Here is a 17,609-nt window from a genome sequence, read left to right on the forward strand (position 1 = left end):
AGGTTGTACCTTGCTTAGTTAAACAGTACTTAGTTTGAACCTTTATTGCATACATAACAGATATGTAACGTCTCTTGGTAATATCCATCGTTATGTCCTAATGAGCTATGTAAAAATGTCATCATGTGTGTTTTTAAGGGCAACCTGATAGACTGGTAGAGATGCAGGCGGCACCAACACCGTCACCTTCAAAATCGGTGGAGCAGGAGGCACCTGATTATGAGATGGAGTATGAGGAGCAAGAGCTGGAGCTGGAGGATGACGAGGATCAGGAGCTCCAGCACAAGGAAGATTCTGATGGGAGGGGGTGGGGGGCAAGAAATTGAGAACGATGAGGCATTGGGACCAAGCGGTGTGCAGCTATTGACACCAAGGCGTGAAATATTGCACACAACGACCCCATGGAGGTCGGATCAGCGAGATGAGCAATCGCCTACCTTGGGCGGGCAGACGGAATGCTTGATTTCCCTGTGCAGGGAGACGGTTGTGATCCAGGGGTTCCATGAGTTCTCCACGAACTGGAGCCAGTTCAACACGAACTTCTCCAACTGGTCTACCATGCAAACAGAGTTAGCACGGCAGACGTTGGAGGGGATTCGGGAACAGACCGCCGCAATCAATGCCCTTCGGCATGCGTTGCTGGCTGGGCCCCAAGGTGTCGTGTCAGCTCAGAGTGCGACCCCAAGCACTCAGGCGAGTATGGAGGATACAGCTCCTCCTGACTCAGAAGTCGAGCCTCAGGCTTCGCCTTCCACTCCGTCACTTCCACCATGGCAGGAAGTCTTGCCGTTGCCAGCTGCACACCAGCTTTGTCCCGGTCTGCGTAGACCAAAACGGGCGGGTGGTGTTAAAACATGGGGTGGGAAAGGACCTAGAGGGAAACGTGGCCGCAGGTATGGAAGTGGGTTGGTTTTTCTAATAAATTGTTAATTGTTTAAAAGTTTGTTCGTTAACTGCTGTTTGGGTAGGGGGAGGGTGTGTTTGGGGGCGGGCGTGGGTGGAGAAGGTGTTGAGCTTTTAATACCTTATTTTGTTAAAAAAATGTTTTATTTAGTTTAACAAGTGTTGTGCCTTCTCTTATAGCAACGTTAAGCATATCATTTTAACAATTGTTCTGCATTACTTGAGCATTGTATTATTGTATTACTGTTACAAAAGTTTACGTAACTTAAGCATTAATGAAACTGCAAGGCCACTGCAGGCAAGGCAGAAATGTAACTACGCAAATGCAACTTTTGCTTAACTATAAATGTAAATGTGACTATCCACACTGAAAGGTCATGAAAAGCGTTTGTAAATGAACTACTGAAGCAACAGCTTAGCAGCCGCTTAAATGCCAGTGGGTACTGGGCTGGGGGGGCGGCGGCGGCGCGGGGAGGGGGTGGGGGCGGTACTGGGGCTAGATCGCCAGGCTGATTGTCCTCACCAGCCTCTTCTTCCGCCTCTTGCTCCTCACCGGCTGGCTCCTCCTTCTGCAGATGGACCTGCAGCCCGATCTGGCATTACTTGTCCTCTCCTTATAGCTAGGTTATGCAGCATGCAACACACCACAAAACTCAGCGATCTAGTCAGGGTGGTACTGTAGGCTGCCACCAGAATGGTCCAGGCAATTGAAGCGCTGCTTTCGGACTCCAATTGTCTTTTCGACGATGTTGTTGTCGCTTTGTGGCTTTCATTGTAACACTTCTTTGCTTCAGTGACGGGATTACGCAGAGGGGTCATCAGCCAACTGGCAAGGCCATATCCCTTATCCTCCAGCATCCAACCGTGACCTTCTGGCTGATTGACAAACAGGTCAGGATTAGCACTCTCATGTCAAATGTGCGCATCATGGATGCTACCAGGAAATGTAGCATTTACTGTCATGATTATTTGCTTGTGGTCGACAACAAACTGCACATTTAGGGAGTGGAACCCCTTTCTTTAACGAAACACCTCAGTGTTCTATAAGGGGGCTTTCAGGGCAATGTGCGTGCAGTCTATTACTCCCTGCACCTTGGGTAAGTGTGCTATTCTGTAGAAACCCAAAGCCCTTCCGGTCTGTGCCTCTCTGGTCAAAGGGAAGCTTATAAAGTCCATTCTATGAGCGTAAAGGGCTTCAGTCATCTGTCGAATGCAGCAGTGTGTGGCGTGCTGAGAGATCTAACAGATGTCGCCAGTTGAAGCCTGCAAAGTTCCTGAAGAGTAGAAGGCTAGGGCAGCAGTAAACTTAACCGCAATGGACAGTGTGGTTCTGATGGTGCTGGAAGGTTGGAGATCCCCCTTGATGAGCTGGCAGATTTCATCGATCTCTATCTGGAAGCGTAGCCTCCTTAGACACATGTTTTCTGTGAAGTTGAGGTAAGATTGCGTTTCTTTGTACCTTCGTTGGCTGTACGCTCACCTCTATCTCTGTCTCCGCATTTCTCTGCCACCTCTAAGATTGATCCTTTCAGAAACCAGCTTGTGTGCAGTTATGAGTAATGGCACGGAAAGCATAGGCCCCATCACTATCAATAATTATTTTCAATCTATAAACTACTCTCGTATTCCATTAAAAAATGCCTAATCCACTGAAATACTATTAATATTTAAAAATCTGAGCAGATCTATCTATGCAGGACTCATAAATCACTCCCAGCCATCTAACATGTCTTTTGGCTGTCTTTCCTTCCCCCCCCTTTTCCTCCGATCTTCAAAATGGCACCTGTCGTGCCCATTCCCTTCCGTGAGGCTCGGGAAAAGCAACTATTTCTCAGCGATGTTTTCGGCCTTACATCAGCCCCGGCTTGTGCCAGCAATGTACCAAAAGTTGAGATGGGCCTTGTGTGGGCGATGAGTTCGACGATGTGAGACGAAACTTGAGGGCCTATTTTTCCGCCGATATTTCTGGCCCAGTTTCTACTTTTTCCTCAAAATGGGCGATAGACGTCCGTTTTGGGTGATAGATGAGCCTTCGATGGGCGATGTGATGTGGAAAGTTTAGCCCCAGGTCTCCAAAGTGAAGCAACCTACCTTTTTGATCCAGGTTGTGAGCTTAGTTTCATCTTCAGGAGCCACCTAATGAGGGTAAGTGAGATTTTCCCACAGGAAGAGGGAAAATAGTGTGTCGATCAGCATCTTGATTTTCCTGAGCTGCTTACATTCTCTTGGTATGCATTTTACATGAGGAAAGGTTTTGGAGAAGGGTGGGAAGAAGAAAAAACTGCTTTGGAAGTGAAAATCCTTCTGGCTCTGTTGGTAGCACTCAGATCTCTGAGACGGGAAATTATGGGTTTAAACCCTACATAATAACAGTAATTACACTTTAAAAGTATATCAATTGGCTATGAAGTTCTTGGTGGCATCCTGAAGACATGAAATATGCTTCTAAATATTTCAATATATTTACAGTACAGAGCTGCAGCAGCAGAGTTCTCTTTACCTGCCTGTAAACGAAGATGGAAATCATTCATCAGACTGCTGCAGTAGTATGAAGCAGAGAGCTATAAAGGCAGAGTTACAACTTTTGAAAATGCAATATTGGATGTGTCAACAACATTGTTGGAGAGTTTACAGCATGGCAATCGAGGAGAGTGGCTTTAGAAACCTGGGGTAAGTGCATAATGCTGACAATGTGGAATTGTGTACTTTTCATTGTAAGTATGTATCGTGTCTGGTTTAACAATGCTTTCCATCTAATGCAGCTCACTTCTAAAAGTAAATGAAACGCCATAGGTTTGCAACTTTTTGATCATAAATCTCTCTCTCCTTGATATTGACAGCTCTAAATCTATATTCTAAAATTTGTAGCATGGGGAACAGACACGAGAAGTAGTTTCTTTTGAACTATTGCTTCACAACCTCCACCCAAAAATGGAGAGAGGAAGGAGCCGTCAAACTGTTCTGAGTGCAGCAATGAATGGATTTTGCACTAGTCATATAGCATCATCTATACTTTAAAAGTCTGAAGTCTGTCTATACTTATATGTCAATTTTCCATTACATATTTCTACATCTATGTAAACGGAGGCTGAAATTGCCCCTTTTTTTAAGGTCGTAACGGGGCAGAAATATGTTCCCGCCTGGATGGGGCGGCCTCACCGACGATTGGGACATTGCCCTCCTCATTTCTGCAGACGCAAAAGGTTACTGCCAGCATCCACCTCGCTCATCTGCGCCGTGCACATCGAATTGCAGAAGACCTGCCGAGAGAGCCTGCGGACTCTGGAAATAGGAGGCGCCTCTGTCCCCTCCACAGCTTGCACCAACGTCTCAATTTGGGCATCGCTGAATCTGATTGCCCTCGTACTGCCTCTCAGACTTGCCATTTTTACGCACAACAAACGCAACAATACTCTGCTCAATGAAAAACCTGCCCTTTAAGAAGCGCAGATACCAGGTGCCTATTTCTGACAGAGTCAGGTGAAATTAGGTCCTCAGTCATTGATCCTGCCCCTCCGGCGCTCCGCGGAGGCCGTTTCTGCCCCCAACACCGCCCCATTCATTTTTTTCCACAAAAGTGCAGAATTTCACTCCATTCTCTACACCATCTATCCTGGTGGTACTCCTCCATTTAATTCAAATTATCCTAATGGGGCGGAGGGCAATTTTCCCCCAGGGTATTTAAGCAATGTCAAGGGAGAGCTACAAGTAAAAGATTAAAATGATGGAATGCCAAGAATTAATCTATTTAAAAGTTAGTTTATAGTAAAATTAACTTATTTTGTCAACTTTCACCTCCTGAAGGGACTGTCTCTTGTTGGGGCATAATTGCATGTGTACCATGAGCTCTCCAGTACTCGGCCTAACTGGCCTTTTTTGTGTGTGTGTGTGTGTGTGTGTATTGGCAGGCTCTTCCAGTGTGGAACGCAACTTTGGCAATCTCAATTCATACACCCAATTTTCAACAGGTGTCACGGGATAGTGATCAGAAACCCACAAAGAAGTCCCCTAGTTTGATCTTTAACATCTTGTTTTGTTTCATAGAAACATACAAAATAGGTGCAGGAGTAGGCCATTCGGTCCTTTGAGCCTGCACCACCATTCAATAAGATCATGGCTGATCATTCACCTCAGTACCCCTTTCCTGCTTTCTCTCCATACCCCTTGATCCCTTTAGCCGTAAGGGCCACATTTAAGTCCCTCTTGAATATATCCAATCAACTGGCATCAACAACTCTCTGCGCTAGGGAATTCCACAAGTTAACAACTCTGTGAAGAAGTTTCTCCTCATCTCGGTCCTAAATGTCTTCGGATAAGGGTAAGACTGTGTCCCCTGGTTCTGGACTTCCCCAACATTGGGAACATTCTTCCCGCATCTTACCTGTCCAGTCCCGTCAGTATCTTATACGTTTCTATGAGATCCCCTCTCATCCTTCTAAACTCCAGTGTATAAAGGCCCAGTTGCTCCAGTCTCTCCTCATAACGTCAGTCCAGCCATCCCTGGAATCAGTCTGGTGAACCTTTGCTGCACTCCCTCAATACCAAGAACGTCCTTCCTCAGATTAGGAGACCAAAACTGAACACACTATTCCAGGTGAGGCCTCACCAAGGCCCTGTACAATTGCAGTAAGACCTCCCTGCTCCTATACTCAAATCCCCTTGCTATGAAGGCCAACATGCCATTTGCCGCCTTCATCGCCTGCTGTACCTGCATGACAACTTTCAATGACTGATGAACCATGACACCCAGGTCTCGTTGCATCTCCCCTTTTCCTAATCTGCCATTCAGATGATAATCTGCCTTCGTGTTTTTGCCACCAAAGTGGATAACCTCACATTTATCCACATTATACTGCATCTGCCATGCATTTGCCCACTAACCTAACCTGTCCAAATCACCTTGCAGCCTCTTAGCATCCTCCTCACAGCTCACACCGCCACCCAGCTTAGTGTCATCTGCAAACTTGGAGATATTACACTCAATTCCTTCATCCAAATCATTGATGTATATTGTAAATAGCTGGGGTCCCAGCACTGAGCACCCCACTAGTCACTGCCTGCCATTCTGAAAAGTTTATCCCGACTCTCTGCTTCCTGTCTGCCAACCAGTTCTCTATCCACGTCAGTACATTACTCCCAATACCATGTGCTTTGATTTTGCACACTAATCTCTTATGTGGGACCTTGTCAAAGGCCTTTTGAAAGTCCAAATACACCACATCCACTGGTTCTCCCTTGTCCACTCTACTAGTTACATCCTCAAAAAGTTCCAGAAGATTTGTCAAGCATGATTTCCCTTTCATAAATCCATGCTGACTTGGACCGATCCTGTCACTGCTTTCCAAATGCGCTGCTATTTCATCCTTAATAATTGATTCCAACATTTTCCCCACTACTGATGCCAGGCTAACCGGTCTATAATTACCTGTTTTCTTTCTCCCTCCTTTTTTAAAAAGTGGTGTTACATTAGTTAACCTCCAGTCCATAGGAACTGATCCAGAGTCGATAGACTGTTGGAAAATGATCACCAATGCATCCACTATTTCTAGGGCCACTTCCTTGAGTAGTCTGGGATGCAGATAATCAGGCCCTGGGGATTTATCAGCCTTCAACCCCATCAATTTCCCCAACACAATTTCCCGCCTAATAAGGATATCCTTCAGTTCCTCCTTCTCACTCGACCCTCGGTCCCTTAGTACATCCGGAAGGTTCCTTCGTGAAGACAGAACCAAAGTATTTGTTCAATTGGTCTGTCATTTCTTTGTTTCCCATTACAAATTCACCCGAGTCTGACTGCAAGGGAGCTATGTTTATCTTCACTAATCTTTTTCTTTTCACATATCTATCGACGCTTTTGTAGTCAGTTTTTATGTTCCTGGCGAGCTTCCTCTCGAACTCTATTTTCCGTCTCTGAATTAAACCCTTTGTCCTCCTCTGCTGAATTCTAAATTTCTCCCAGTCCTCAGGTTTGCTGCTTTTCCTGGCCAATTTATATGCCTCTTCCTTGGATCTAACACTATCCTTAATTTCCCTTGTTAGCCATGGTTGAGCCACCTTCCCTGTTTTATTTTACTGTTGACCCATGCTCGTTTTTCAGCTTCTAACCAGTTCTAGTCAATTATACTGACCGTCACTGTGACTTTGGGTTGTATATAAAGCGATATATCGAATTGTGGGATTGTGGAAAAGAAAAATGGAGCAACTAATTGCCTACTGTCTCTTGCATCCTTTCCTATGTGCATAGAGGAAAGCAACTATGTACGTACAGCAGAAACTCCCCTCCAATTCTGTAAAGCCACTCCATAGGTAAAGCTCAGATTCCACATTTTCAACATGTCGACCATAGGCTTATCTGAAACACCTTGCTATTTCATCTTTTGCATTATTTCCTCAAGCATGTCATCAGCAATCTACAATTCACAAAATATTCAAGAACTCTCCAAAAACAAATTAAAATACAATTTTGAGATAATCACAATTACATAAGCTTGATTTTTTGTAAATTGTTTCTTCAGAAGCGGTGATTATCCGCTTGTTGGCTGACTGGCTCAAATGACTTCCACTAATCATGTGGGGCATTTTGGCCCTGCTGTTAAACCAGTGGATCAGTGCAGTGTTGTTTATTCATTAAGGGGCATTGGTTCTCAGCAGGACATCCCACCTCTTGCTCAAGTGTTCTTTGTTGTACCTTGCTGACATATCCTCTCTGATGAAAGGTTTTGTTCAAAATGTTCTATCTCCTTATTCAGGTGCTGACTAAACTGCTGTGCATTTCCAGTATTTTCTGTTATATTTCAGCTTCTCAGCATTTGATTTTTTTTTTCATTCTATTTCTGACAAACCCTCTTTTTGCTTAAATTTAATTTTTATTTCTTAAATTGAAAAGGTTGCTGGTTTTGGAAGGTGGCACTGAGCATGGCGCAGCTGTATCATCTGCTTTACAAGAGCTTAAAACTAACTACCAGAATACAAGGGAGAAAGTGCTGGAAGGAAAATCTTTGGACAGTCTACCTTTGTTGTCCGTTGAGTTAAAAGAACTTTCGTGTGCTACATTTATTCCTGCTGCGGTATGAATCAACAATTGTTTATATACTTGATACTAGCTCAGGACCATGCGTGAAAATATATATAAAACTCTCTCCCTTTTTTTTGATTTATCCAGATGTCTGAAAACCCATAACCATGTTTTTAAAACCTCCAGACCAATCCACACAGCTAGAATTTCTGAGTGCTTGATATGGAGTGCGCACCCCTTCCTGTAGGGATGCACTCCACTTAAGTTCAGGGAGCTTAAGCACATGTTGGAAGGTCCTAGACTTAGTGATCCCCCAAATTTGCAGAGTTATTGTCTGACTTTAACCAATGTAAAACCATGCTGCATACCAGCATGCAACATAGGTAAAGCTTCTTGCTGCTGACCAAGTCAGGACCACCTATTTATTAGGCATTGGTGTACAGGGTTATCTGGGACTGAGTGGGTAGAATCACAACCCCGAATGACAGATCTATGGGCCCAAGTTTCCACATGATTTGCGCCTGATTTTTAGGAGCAACTGGTGGAGAACGGACTATCTTAGAAATCGCAATTCTCCACATTTTTTTTTCTGCAGTTCTAGTCAGGTAGAACAGTTCTACTTTGGAACAGAATTTTTTCTTCAAAAGGGGCCGTGTCCGGCCACTGACGCCTGATTTGAAAGTTTCCACAGTGAAAACGTACTCCAAACTAAAGTAGAATGGAGCAAGTGAAGATTTTTGTAGAACTGAAAAAACCTGTTCTACACATTAAAAAATCAGGCGCAGGTTACAAATTAGGCGTCCAGAACGAGGCGGTGGGGGGAAGGGAAGTCATTAAATTCTATAATAAATCCTTAGTTATACTTATACAAATATTATACAAATAAATCCAACCTGAATAAACATTTATAAGCAAAGAAAAGATTAAATAAACCATCTTCCTACCTGTGTGAAAGTGCTTCAGGCAGGCCTCTCAGGACCGAAGGCTGAACGGGCCGGCCCGAGACTTCGGGCAGGGCCCGTCCCCAGCACCAGATTTACAGGTGGGTTGGGTCGGGGAGGGTCGGGTCGGTTCGGGTCGGGAGAGAGAGAGAGAGAGAGATCAGGTCGGATCCAGTCTGGGAGCGGGAGTTGGGTCCAGTGGGGGGGGGGGAGCGCGGGTCGGGTTGGGTCCAGTCGGGGGGGCGGGGAGCGGGAACAGGAGCGTGGGTCGAGGCGGGGAGCGGAAACAGGAGCGCGGGTCGGGGGAGCGGGGAGCGGGAACAGGAGCGCGGGTCGGGTCCAGTCGGGGGGGGGGGGGGGGCGGCGGAGCGGGAACATGAGCGCGGGTCGGGTCCAGTCGGGGAGGCGGGGAGCGGGAACAGGAGCGCGGGTAGGGTCGGGTCAGTCGGGGGGCGCGGGTGTCGGGTCTGGTCCGGAGGCGGGGGGCAGGGAGCGGGTGTCGGGTCTGGTCCGGAGGCAGGGGGGGGGGGGGGGGCGGGGGGAGCGGGTGTCGGGTCTGGTCCGGAGGCGGGTGGGGGGGGGGAGCAGGAGCTGGCCGTGGAAGGAGCCTTATTCACGCAGCCCCAGTGAGGCCATTCAGCCAGGGCTAGGGGCCGCGTGCTTCGGGCCCCTCCCACACAGTTCAGCGCCTGGAGCTACTGCACTTGCGTGCCCACTGTAGCGCGCATGTGCAGAGGTCCCGTCACTGTTTTCAGCGCAGGGACCTGGCTCCGCCCCCCCACAGCTCGTGCTGGCTGCGCCAAGGGCCAGAGGACCTGCAGGTAGGTGGAGAATACCGAGGATTTTTTTAGGCGCACTTTGTGGTGCGAAAAACGGGCGTCCAGGTCGGTACTGCGCCGTTCTAGTCGCGTGTGGAAACTTGGGCTCTATATCTCCAAGTTCTGTTGGTCAATCAGCAGTGCCCAGGAGTACTGCAGACCTGCCAGGTTGAGGTATCCGATTACAGAGTATGCTGCAAAAGGCTGGCATAGTTCTGAACTTCCAGTTGCAGATGTGTCATCTTAGTCCTTGACCTAAAGCCAAAGACATTTGCTTAACCTCCTGCAACCCAAATTGAATAGTCAATAGACCTGTGTATTTGAGCCCTCACTCAAACAGCAGGAACCAGGAGCAACTCACAGCACAGTGAGTAACACATTCACCATAAAATGTGACTGCTCGTTTAGTGGCCCAGCTAGTAAAGGTAGTGAACTACTAATCCCCACAGGCCAAAAAGATCCCAGGTTCAGTCCCCAGGTTATACTGACTTAGCTGACATAACAATAGAGTTTCTACAGTAATAAAAACAGAAAATGCTGGCAATTATTCAGCAGGAGAGAAAGAGTTAACGTTTCAGGTCAATGACCTTTTGTGTTCTGACAAAAGGTCATAGACCTGTTTCTCTTTCCACAGATGCTGCCTGACCTACAGAGCAATGTTCCCGTTAATTTTTTTTGGGTGCGTGGCCCATTCAAAATACCTCACGTGTGTTTTTTCCCAACGAAAAGCCGGCTGCACGGTAGATCCAGAGAGTTGTACAGCCACGCAGCTTAAAGGGAACGTTGCTGCAGAGTATGACCACCATTTTCTGTTTTTATTTTAGATTTCCAGTATCCTCAGTATATTGTTTTGCATTCAAGTTTCTGCAGTCCTGACCGAGGATGGGGAATATCAGCCATTTATCTGAGATGAGCAATGCGGACAGACTAAGTTTCAGTGGAGACATCATGGAAATTTAAATTGTGGAAGATTTAAGTGGATATAGTTACTCTTTGCGTCGTTTGTATAGCTGCTAAAGAATTTTCCTTTTTCCTATTTCAGTTGGGAGAGCAACCAACGACGTCTCAATATCAGAACAATTCAAGTTATAGGTAACCGAAACAAAAATGTATTTAACTTGCATTTTGGCTAGTTCTTCAAGGTGTAGGCCACCTTTAGTTGAATTTTAACTTTTTAATTTTACATTTTCTTTCCTAATTATTTCTTACATTTTATTTGGAAGGCAATGACTCTATGGGGGGGACGATCCCAGGAGCGCTTGCTGCCCTCTGGTACCTTGCCCAAGCAGCCATGCTTCATGTGCCATTCTAGACATTGAATATTAGAGGATGTCAAAGCTAAGCCTGATAAGATCCTAACCAAACTACTACCAGTATTTTCCAGTCGGAGTTACTAGACAGTGATCTAGGGTTGCAGGGTAATTTTTTTTTCTTCCTCTATGAAGCCTTGGGACGCTGAGGACATCTGTCCACACTGCCACCTTAATTGAGGTCAGCCAACTCGGTACAGACCTGGAACCACACCTGAGACCTTCTGGTCTGTATGGGTGGTGACTATATCTGTGTTTAGGCCATTTGGGTAGATTAATTGTTTTTTTCCATACAAGAGAAAGAAAGTTGAAAGAGGAAATGTGGGCCCATTAAAGACAGATGCAGGTGAGATTACAGTGGATAATTAGAATAATGGTAGACTTACCAAATTATTCCTTTGTGACCGGAAGAGGAAATGGACAAAATACCAAGGATATAAGGGTACCTAAAATAAGTTAAGGGAATGGATTTAATACAAGTAAAAACATAAAGGTAATGGAGAAAATAATGGGACTTAAGATAAACAAATCTCTAAGACCTGATGGTTTCCACCTTAGAGTATTAATAGAAACAGGCGGTGAAATTGCAGATGCTTTTGCCATAATTTTCCAAAGCTCTTTAGATTTGGGAATTCTGCATATGGATTGGAAACTTGTAAATGTCACTCCATTATTCAAGACAGGAGGCAGGGAGAAACCAGAGAACTACAGACATGTCAGTTTAACATCAGTTATAGGGAAATTACTAGAATCTTATCTGGGAATGAATGAGTGAGCACTTGAACAAGTATAAGCTGATCAAAGAGAGTCAGCATGGATTTGTGATGGGTAGGTCATGTCTGACGAATTTAGTTGAATTTGTTGAGGAGGCCACTAACATGGTGGACAGGGGAATGCCTATGATTGGTGTCTATATGAACTTCCAGAAGGCATTCAATAAGATTCTGCACGGGATTATCAACAAAAATGAAAGCACTCAAAATTATAACGTGGGTTGGTAATTGTTTGGGATGTAGGAAACTGAGTAGGGATAAAGGGAATTTACTCTGGTGGAATCTGGCAAGTATTTTTATTCCCAGTGATTTGTACTGGGCCTTAAAGTGCATTTCGCCATATATATCATGAAGGAATAGAGATTTCTATATCCAATTTTGCAGTTGACACTAAATTAGGAGGAACAGTAAGTTGTGTCGATGAGAGCAGGAAATTGTAAAGGGATATAGATAGATTAAATGAGTGGGCAAAACTGTGGCAGATGGGGTTCAATGTGGGGAAGTGTGAGGACATTACTTTGGTACCAAGAAAGACAAATTAGAGAATTTTCTTAATGGCAAGTGATTAAAAGCTGTGTAAGGAGCGATGGGATTTGGGTATCCAGGTACACAAATCACTAAAGCTAGTGCACAGGTCCAAAAAGTAATCAAAAAGGGTTGGGATACAAAAGGGAGTTGCACAGAACCTTGGTCAGCCCATCTGAAGTACTACCAAAAAAGACTGGATGCTGTGTCAATTGAAATGTTCAGGATTGAGATCGGCAGAATTTTATCAGTTGAGGGTATCGAGATATGAAACAAAGGCGGGTAAATAGAGTTGAGGTACAGATCAGCCAGAATCTAATTGAATTGGAGAACAGACTCAAGGGGTGAACGGTCTATTCCTGTTCCTATGTTCCATATTAAATAAACTCAAGACAAAACCTTCACAGTACCGACTCTAGAAATTAACTCGCATCAAACCTTCACGGTACCTCCTTTAGAAATTAACTCAAACCAGACCTTCACAGTAGTTCCTCTAAACAAACCTTCACGGTACTTCCTTTAGAAGTTCTTTAGTCCTCTTGGGGTCAACGAAACTTTATGGTAAACTTGTGCCTAAATAACTGTCGCTTTTACAAAGGTATCTCCCGAGGTTGTTTTTTTCCCCCTGCTGGTGCAAATCTCTTTTTTCACTGTTCAGTTTTTATTTTCTTGCCCAGTTTGGAAATCAGTTCTTTGTGCTTGACAAATTTAATTGAAGATGCCACAGGATTTAACAACCACAGCAGCAGTATTTGTGATGGCCTGGTGGGTTTAGACCCTGCCTGGTGCAGCACTAAGCCATGCAGAGCAGAAGGTCCCAGGTTCACTGCTAAATTAGCTAATCTCAGACAGTGAATGTAGGGATGGCCTCGGTGCCCCTGTGTTAGGTAGGGAATAATTAGTCAGAATGCCTGTTCCTGATTGATGGCCATTGATGCCTGCTGTAAAATACTGCTGTTGTGTGCTGGGTGAGAACTGTGATGCATACCAAGGGCTGGAAATTGCCCTTCGCCCCGATTGAGGATGGTAACCTTCTGGGTCTGGAACTTCCTGCGCCCAGCCTGGAAGTCCCATCCCTGATGCGGAATTGGGTCGTGCGCCCCTCAAAGGAAGCAGTGCACTGTCCCTGGTGCTCCACTTCTTTGGAGGGGCGCTCCCGGGGTGGCAGTGTGATGCTGGGTCCAGAGCCACGCGGAGGTGGCGCTAATGCGCTACAATGCCCCTCCCCTTCAATTAAAAGGGAGGGCTGCTGTGCACTCTGCATGGCCTTTTGGTGGCCATCACTGGCCCAACAGGAAGGCGATTGGCCGGGCCAGCAGTCCAGCACCTAAAGCAGAGTGCCAGGCTGCACAATGCACAAGAGTTGGCTGACAAATCAAAAATGGCAGACCAGGGCGCTAAAGGTCTCGCCTCTAAGGGCGCCCTGGCGGCAGATGTCGCGGAGATGGTGTTGACATCCGTTCACGCCAGCCTCGCGGCCCATGGGGCAATTTCCCCTGCGGGGTGCTGAGGGGTTGGCAGGCATGGTGATGACATTGTTGCTGGTTGCGCGCCAGCCCAGGGCGCTAATCATCACCCCCTCCCCCAAACCTCCAAGGCAATTTCCCCAGGGGCACCCCGTCCCCTGGACAAAAATGCTATTGTGCCCCGGAGGTGCTAGAGAGGCTATAAAAAGATGCAATTTCAGCCCCCCCAAGACTTTTTTTTACCTGGAATGTATTACTGTTCATTTCTGTCTAAATTTGCTAAAATTATCAGAGAGGAAAAGCTGGCTCAGAAGATTCCAGAATACATTGACGGATTCTGAGTGCTGGGCAGATTACGGCACATGCTGGATTATAGGGGACGTGAGGGCCATTTATGGAAGTGGCCAGTGATACTGAACCTGAACTTACTTGCCTTCAGCGCCGGGCGATGTCTACTGCCTCAAAGTGGGATATTCAGTTGTATCGCTCCAAGAGAAGAGTGGAGCGCTAACAGAAGTGTTCCACACTCCTCTTCAGGCACTAATGGAGCGATAGTGCAGGAGGCCTAGTCAATTTTTGGCAAGATGAAAAAAAAAATCCCATTGAAAAATTCAATAAACCTCATCCACACTTCCACATTACTGCAACAAATAAATAAAGGTTGAAAAAGTGAAATTTCAACTTCACGTTATCGCCCAGGACTGACTGCTTTCCCCAGCTGGTCTCAGCGCCAGGCGCTATGGTAGGCGAAAGACTGAATTTTGCAAACGCAGCGCTACGGGGGCGTTGCCCACTCGATGTCGCTAAGTGGGCGGCGCTAGCGAGCACAGCACAAGCTGTCGGCGCTGCTGCTAAACCTTCAGTGAAGTGCCCGCCAGGCACTGACCACGGCGCTCAGGCAGGAGGTGCTTAGCCCCTCTGGAGTCCTAACCGGTGGAGCTAACCAATTGAATTTCTAGCCCTTCATCTTTTAAAGTTGTAGAACAGGGTTAGAAAAATTACCCCATGCTATTTTGCTATATGCTATTATTTTTATTATTGTAAACCGAACGCTGAAACGAGAGGTTTTACTTCCAAGAAACGGAAATACTTGAGTTTTATTGAAATGAAGTTTGATACTTTGACTTGCACAGGAATTCAGTTGGATTTCTTGTTCTATGTAGAGCTGAGATTGCTATCGAGGTACGATCTCGTGAAGTTCCTGCTGGAAAATATGTTAGAGATGAAGATAAAGCTGAACTACGATCTGACAAGGTAAATATTAAAAAATTAAACATTACACTAATGTGATTCCCATATATAAAGGAAATGGAAGATGCCCGGGGAGCTATAGACCACTCACATCGGTGGTAGGAAAGATAATGGAATAATTACTCAAAGATGTAATAGAAAAACATCTGGAAACTGAAAATATAATATAGTCAGCATGGATTCCAAGAGGGGAAGGTCATGCTTGACCAACCTTATTGAATTCTTTGAAGAATTAACAAACCGTATATAGGTGTAATGTAGTAGACGTAATATATTTTTATTTCCAAAAAGCCTTCGATAAGGTACCGCAAAGTAGACATAATTAAGGTCAGAAAATGTGGAATCGGGGAACAAATAGCAGTATGGATAGTAAGCTGGCTACAAAACTGAAAACCGAGTAAGGGTTAAAGGTAATTACTCAGATTGGCAAGTGGTGTTCCACAAGGATTGCTGCTATGACTACGGTTGTTCACCATTTACATAAACAATTTGGATGGGGAATCAGAAGTACAATTTCAAAATTTGCAGATGACACTAAATTGTGGGATGTAGTTAATACAGTGGAAGACTGTGACAGACTAGAGGAAGACATTAATGAACTTGCAGAATGGATGTGTAATTGGAAAATGAACTTCAATGTAGATAAGTGAGGGTAACACATTTTGGTCGGAAGAATAAGGAGGCCTCATACTGCTTGGAAAATAAGTGTCGAAATGACGTAGAGGAACAGCGGGATCTGGGGGTACAGATACACCAATCACAAAGTAGAGATGCAGATTAATAATTTTAAAAAGGAAACAGCACTGGAGTTCATTTCTAGAGGTATAGAATTGAAAAGCAGAAGTTGTGTTAAACTTGTATAGAACCTTGGTTAGACCACAGTTGGCATACTGTAAACAGTTCTGGTCTCCATATTATAAAAATAATAGAGGCACCGGAGAAGGTGCTAAAATATTTACCACAATAATACCAGAACTGAGAGGTTCTACCCATCAGGAAAGATTGAACAAGCTGGGATCTTTTATCTAGAAAAGAGAAGACTGAGGGGTGACCTTAGAGGTCTTCAAGATTATGAAAGGGTTTGATAGGGTAGATGTAGAAAAGATTTTTCCACTTGCGGGTGAAACCAGAACTGGGGGCCATAAATATAATAAATCCAATAGAGAATTCAGGAGAAACTACTTTATCCAAGAGTTAATGAGATGAGTAGCATAGATGCATTCAAGGAGAAGCTGCATAAGCACATGAAGGAGAAAGGAATCAAAGGATTTGTTGATGGGGTTAGATGAAGAGGGGTGAACGGAGGCTCTTGTGGAGCATAAACATTGGCAAGAACTTGTTGGGCTGAATGGCCTGTTTCTGAGCTGTAAATACTTTGTAATTATATAATGTTTTATTGCTAGTAATTATAAAACAGAAATTTATAGCTTCCTTAATTTAATAAATACTCGCAAGTTACAGATTCTAAGGGCTCAAATTTCCTCAACCCCTTTTTCTGGCACCCTCACCCAAGGTGCGCCGCTTTTGTCCGTCTCCAAGCATACCGAAAATCTTCCTCTCGATTCTGGCCGCTCCCCAGCCTCTCCTCAGTGGTGGCGTAGCGTGGCCCAGCGGATTGGGGGCGGAGCCAGATCCCAGCGATGAAAACAGTGCAGGGACCCTCTGTACATGCGCGCTAGAGTCTGCGCGCATGTGCAATAGCTCCTGGCAGGCCGAATCTGTGAGTGCGTGCTGCAGGCTGTGTAGGAGGGGCACGAAGCACGCCGTGTAAGGGTTGGTCTCGGGGGTCAGGTTCACCTCTGACCTGAGCGGTTCGAATCGCTCCCATTCCCTTGGGTTCTCGACTCTAGATTTATTTGGGGAATGTGATAAAGTGCAAGAGAGAACTGCTTTGGTGCAAAAGAACTTTGATTTTATTAAAGACAAGAAAATGCAATGTCAAACTTATAATTACTCTAATAAAGAACAGTACATCACCCATTCAAAGGGGTTACAGTGAATAATACACTTCCCACCTCCCAATGCCTAGCACTGACTAGATTAGACTCCAGGGCAAACAGGGACTATGCTTACCAATTCTTTATGGTCAGTTGGCGGTGGTTCGTGATTTCGGGGTTTGCTGGATTCTGTAGGTTCTGCTTGCCATACCCCGAACGTCGGAGGAACTTCTTACTGCGCAATCTTCAGTTGGGTGGTGTTTGCTGATGCGGTAGGGCGTGTTTTGGACTTATGGGGTAAGTACCCGTTTTCTTTCGTTAGAAATAGGTTTAAAGTCTCCTTAGGCAGTGTTTTCACCTATTGGTAGTCAGGACTTGGATTGTAGAGTGGAAACTTTCGATTCTTCAGCTTTTTCCTTGTGGAGTTTTGTTTCGAAGTTGGTCGATCGCGGTGGTTTTGGTGATACCACGTTGGCTGTGGTCGGTTGCTGCCGTGATGCTGATGTTCTTTTCCGATTTCAGGACGTCGAGGCTGGAGAAGTTAGTTACAACTGCTGCGGTGGTCTCTCTCCCTTCCTGATGCTAAGCGTCCCTAGCAGTGTCTTCTGAGGCAGTAGCATACCCTTTGTTAAAACAGGGCTCAGTTATACTGTTGGAGCTGTTCTAATCT

The 17,609-nt window shown here is 45.3% G+C and overlaps 1 protein-coding gene across 1 annotated transcript in view; it reads left to right on the plus strand.

Moving 5' to 3' along the window:
• Nucleotides 1-17,609, plus strand: part of rbm44 (RNA binding motif protein 44) — a 191,738-nt gene that overhangs the window by 66,776 nt on the left and 107,353 nt on the right. The window contains exons 7-10 of the mRNA XM_070876231.1: nucleotides 3,373-3,573; nucleotides 7,790-7,970; nucleotides 10,720-10,769; nucleotides 14,915-15,005. Coding sequence (XP_070732332.1) covers nucleotides 3,373-3,573; nucleotides 7,790-7,970; nucleotides 10,720-10,769; nucleotides 14,915-15,005 — 523 coding nt within the window. The remainder of the gene's footprint in view (nucleotides 1-3,372; nucleotides 3,574-7,789; nucleotides 7,971-10,719; nucleotides 10,770-14,914; nucleotides 15,006-17,609) is intronic.

Source organism: Pristiophorus japonicus, chromosome 3 (genome assembly GCF_044704955.1).
Source record: "Pristiophorus japonicus isolate sPriJap1 chromosome 3, sPriJap1.hap1, whole genome shotgun sequence".
Classification (NCBI taxonomy): Eukaryota; Metazoa; Chordata; class Chondrichthyes; family Pristiophoridae; genus Pristiophorus; species Pristiophorus japonicus.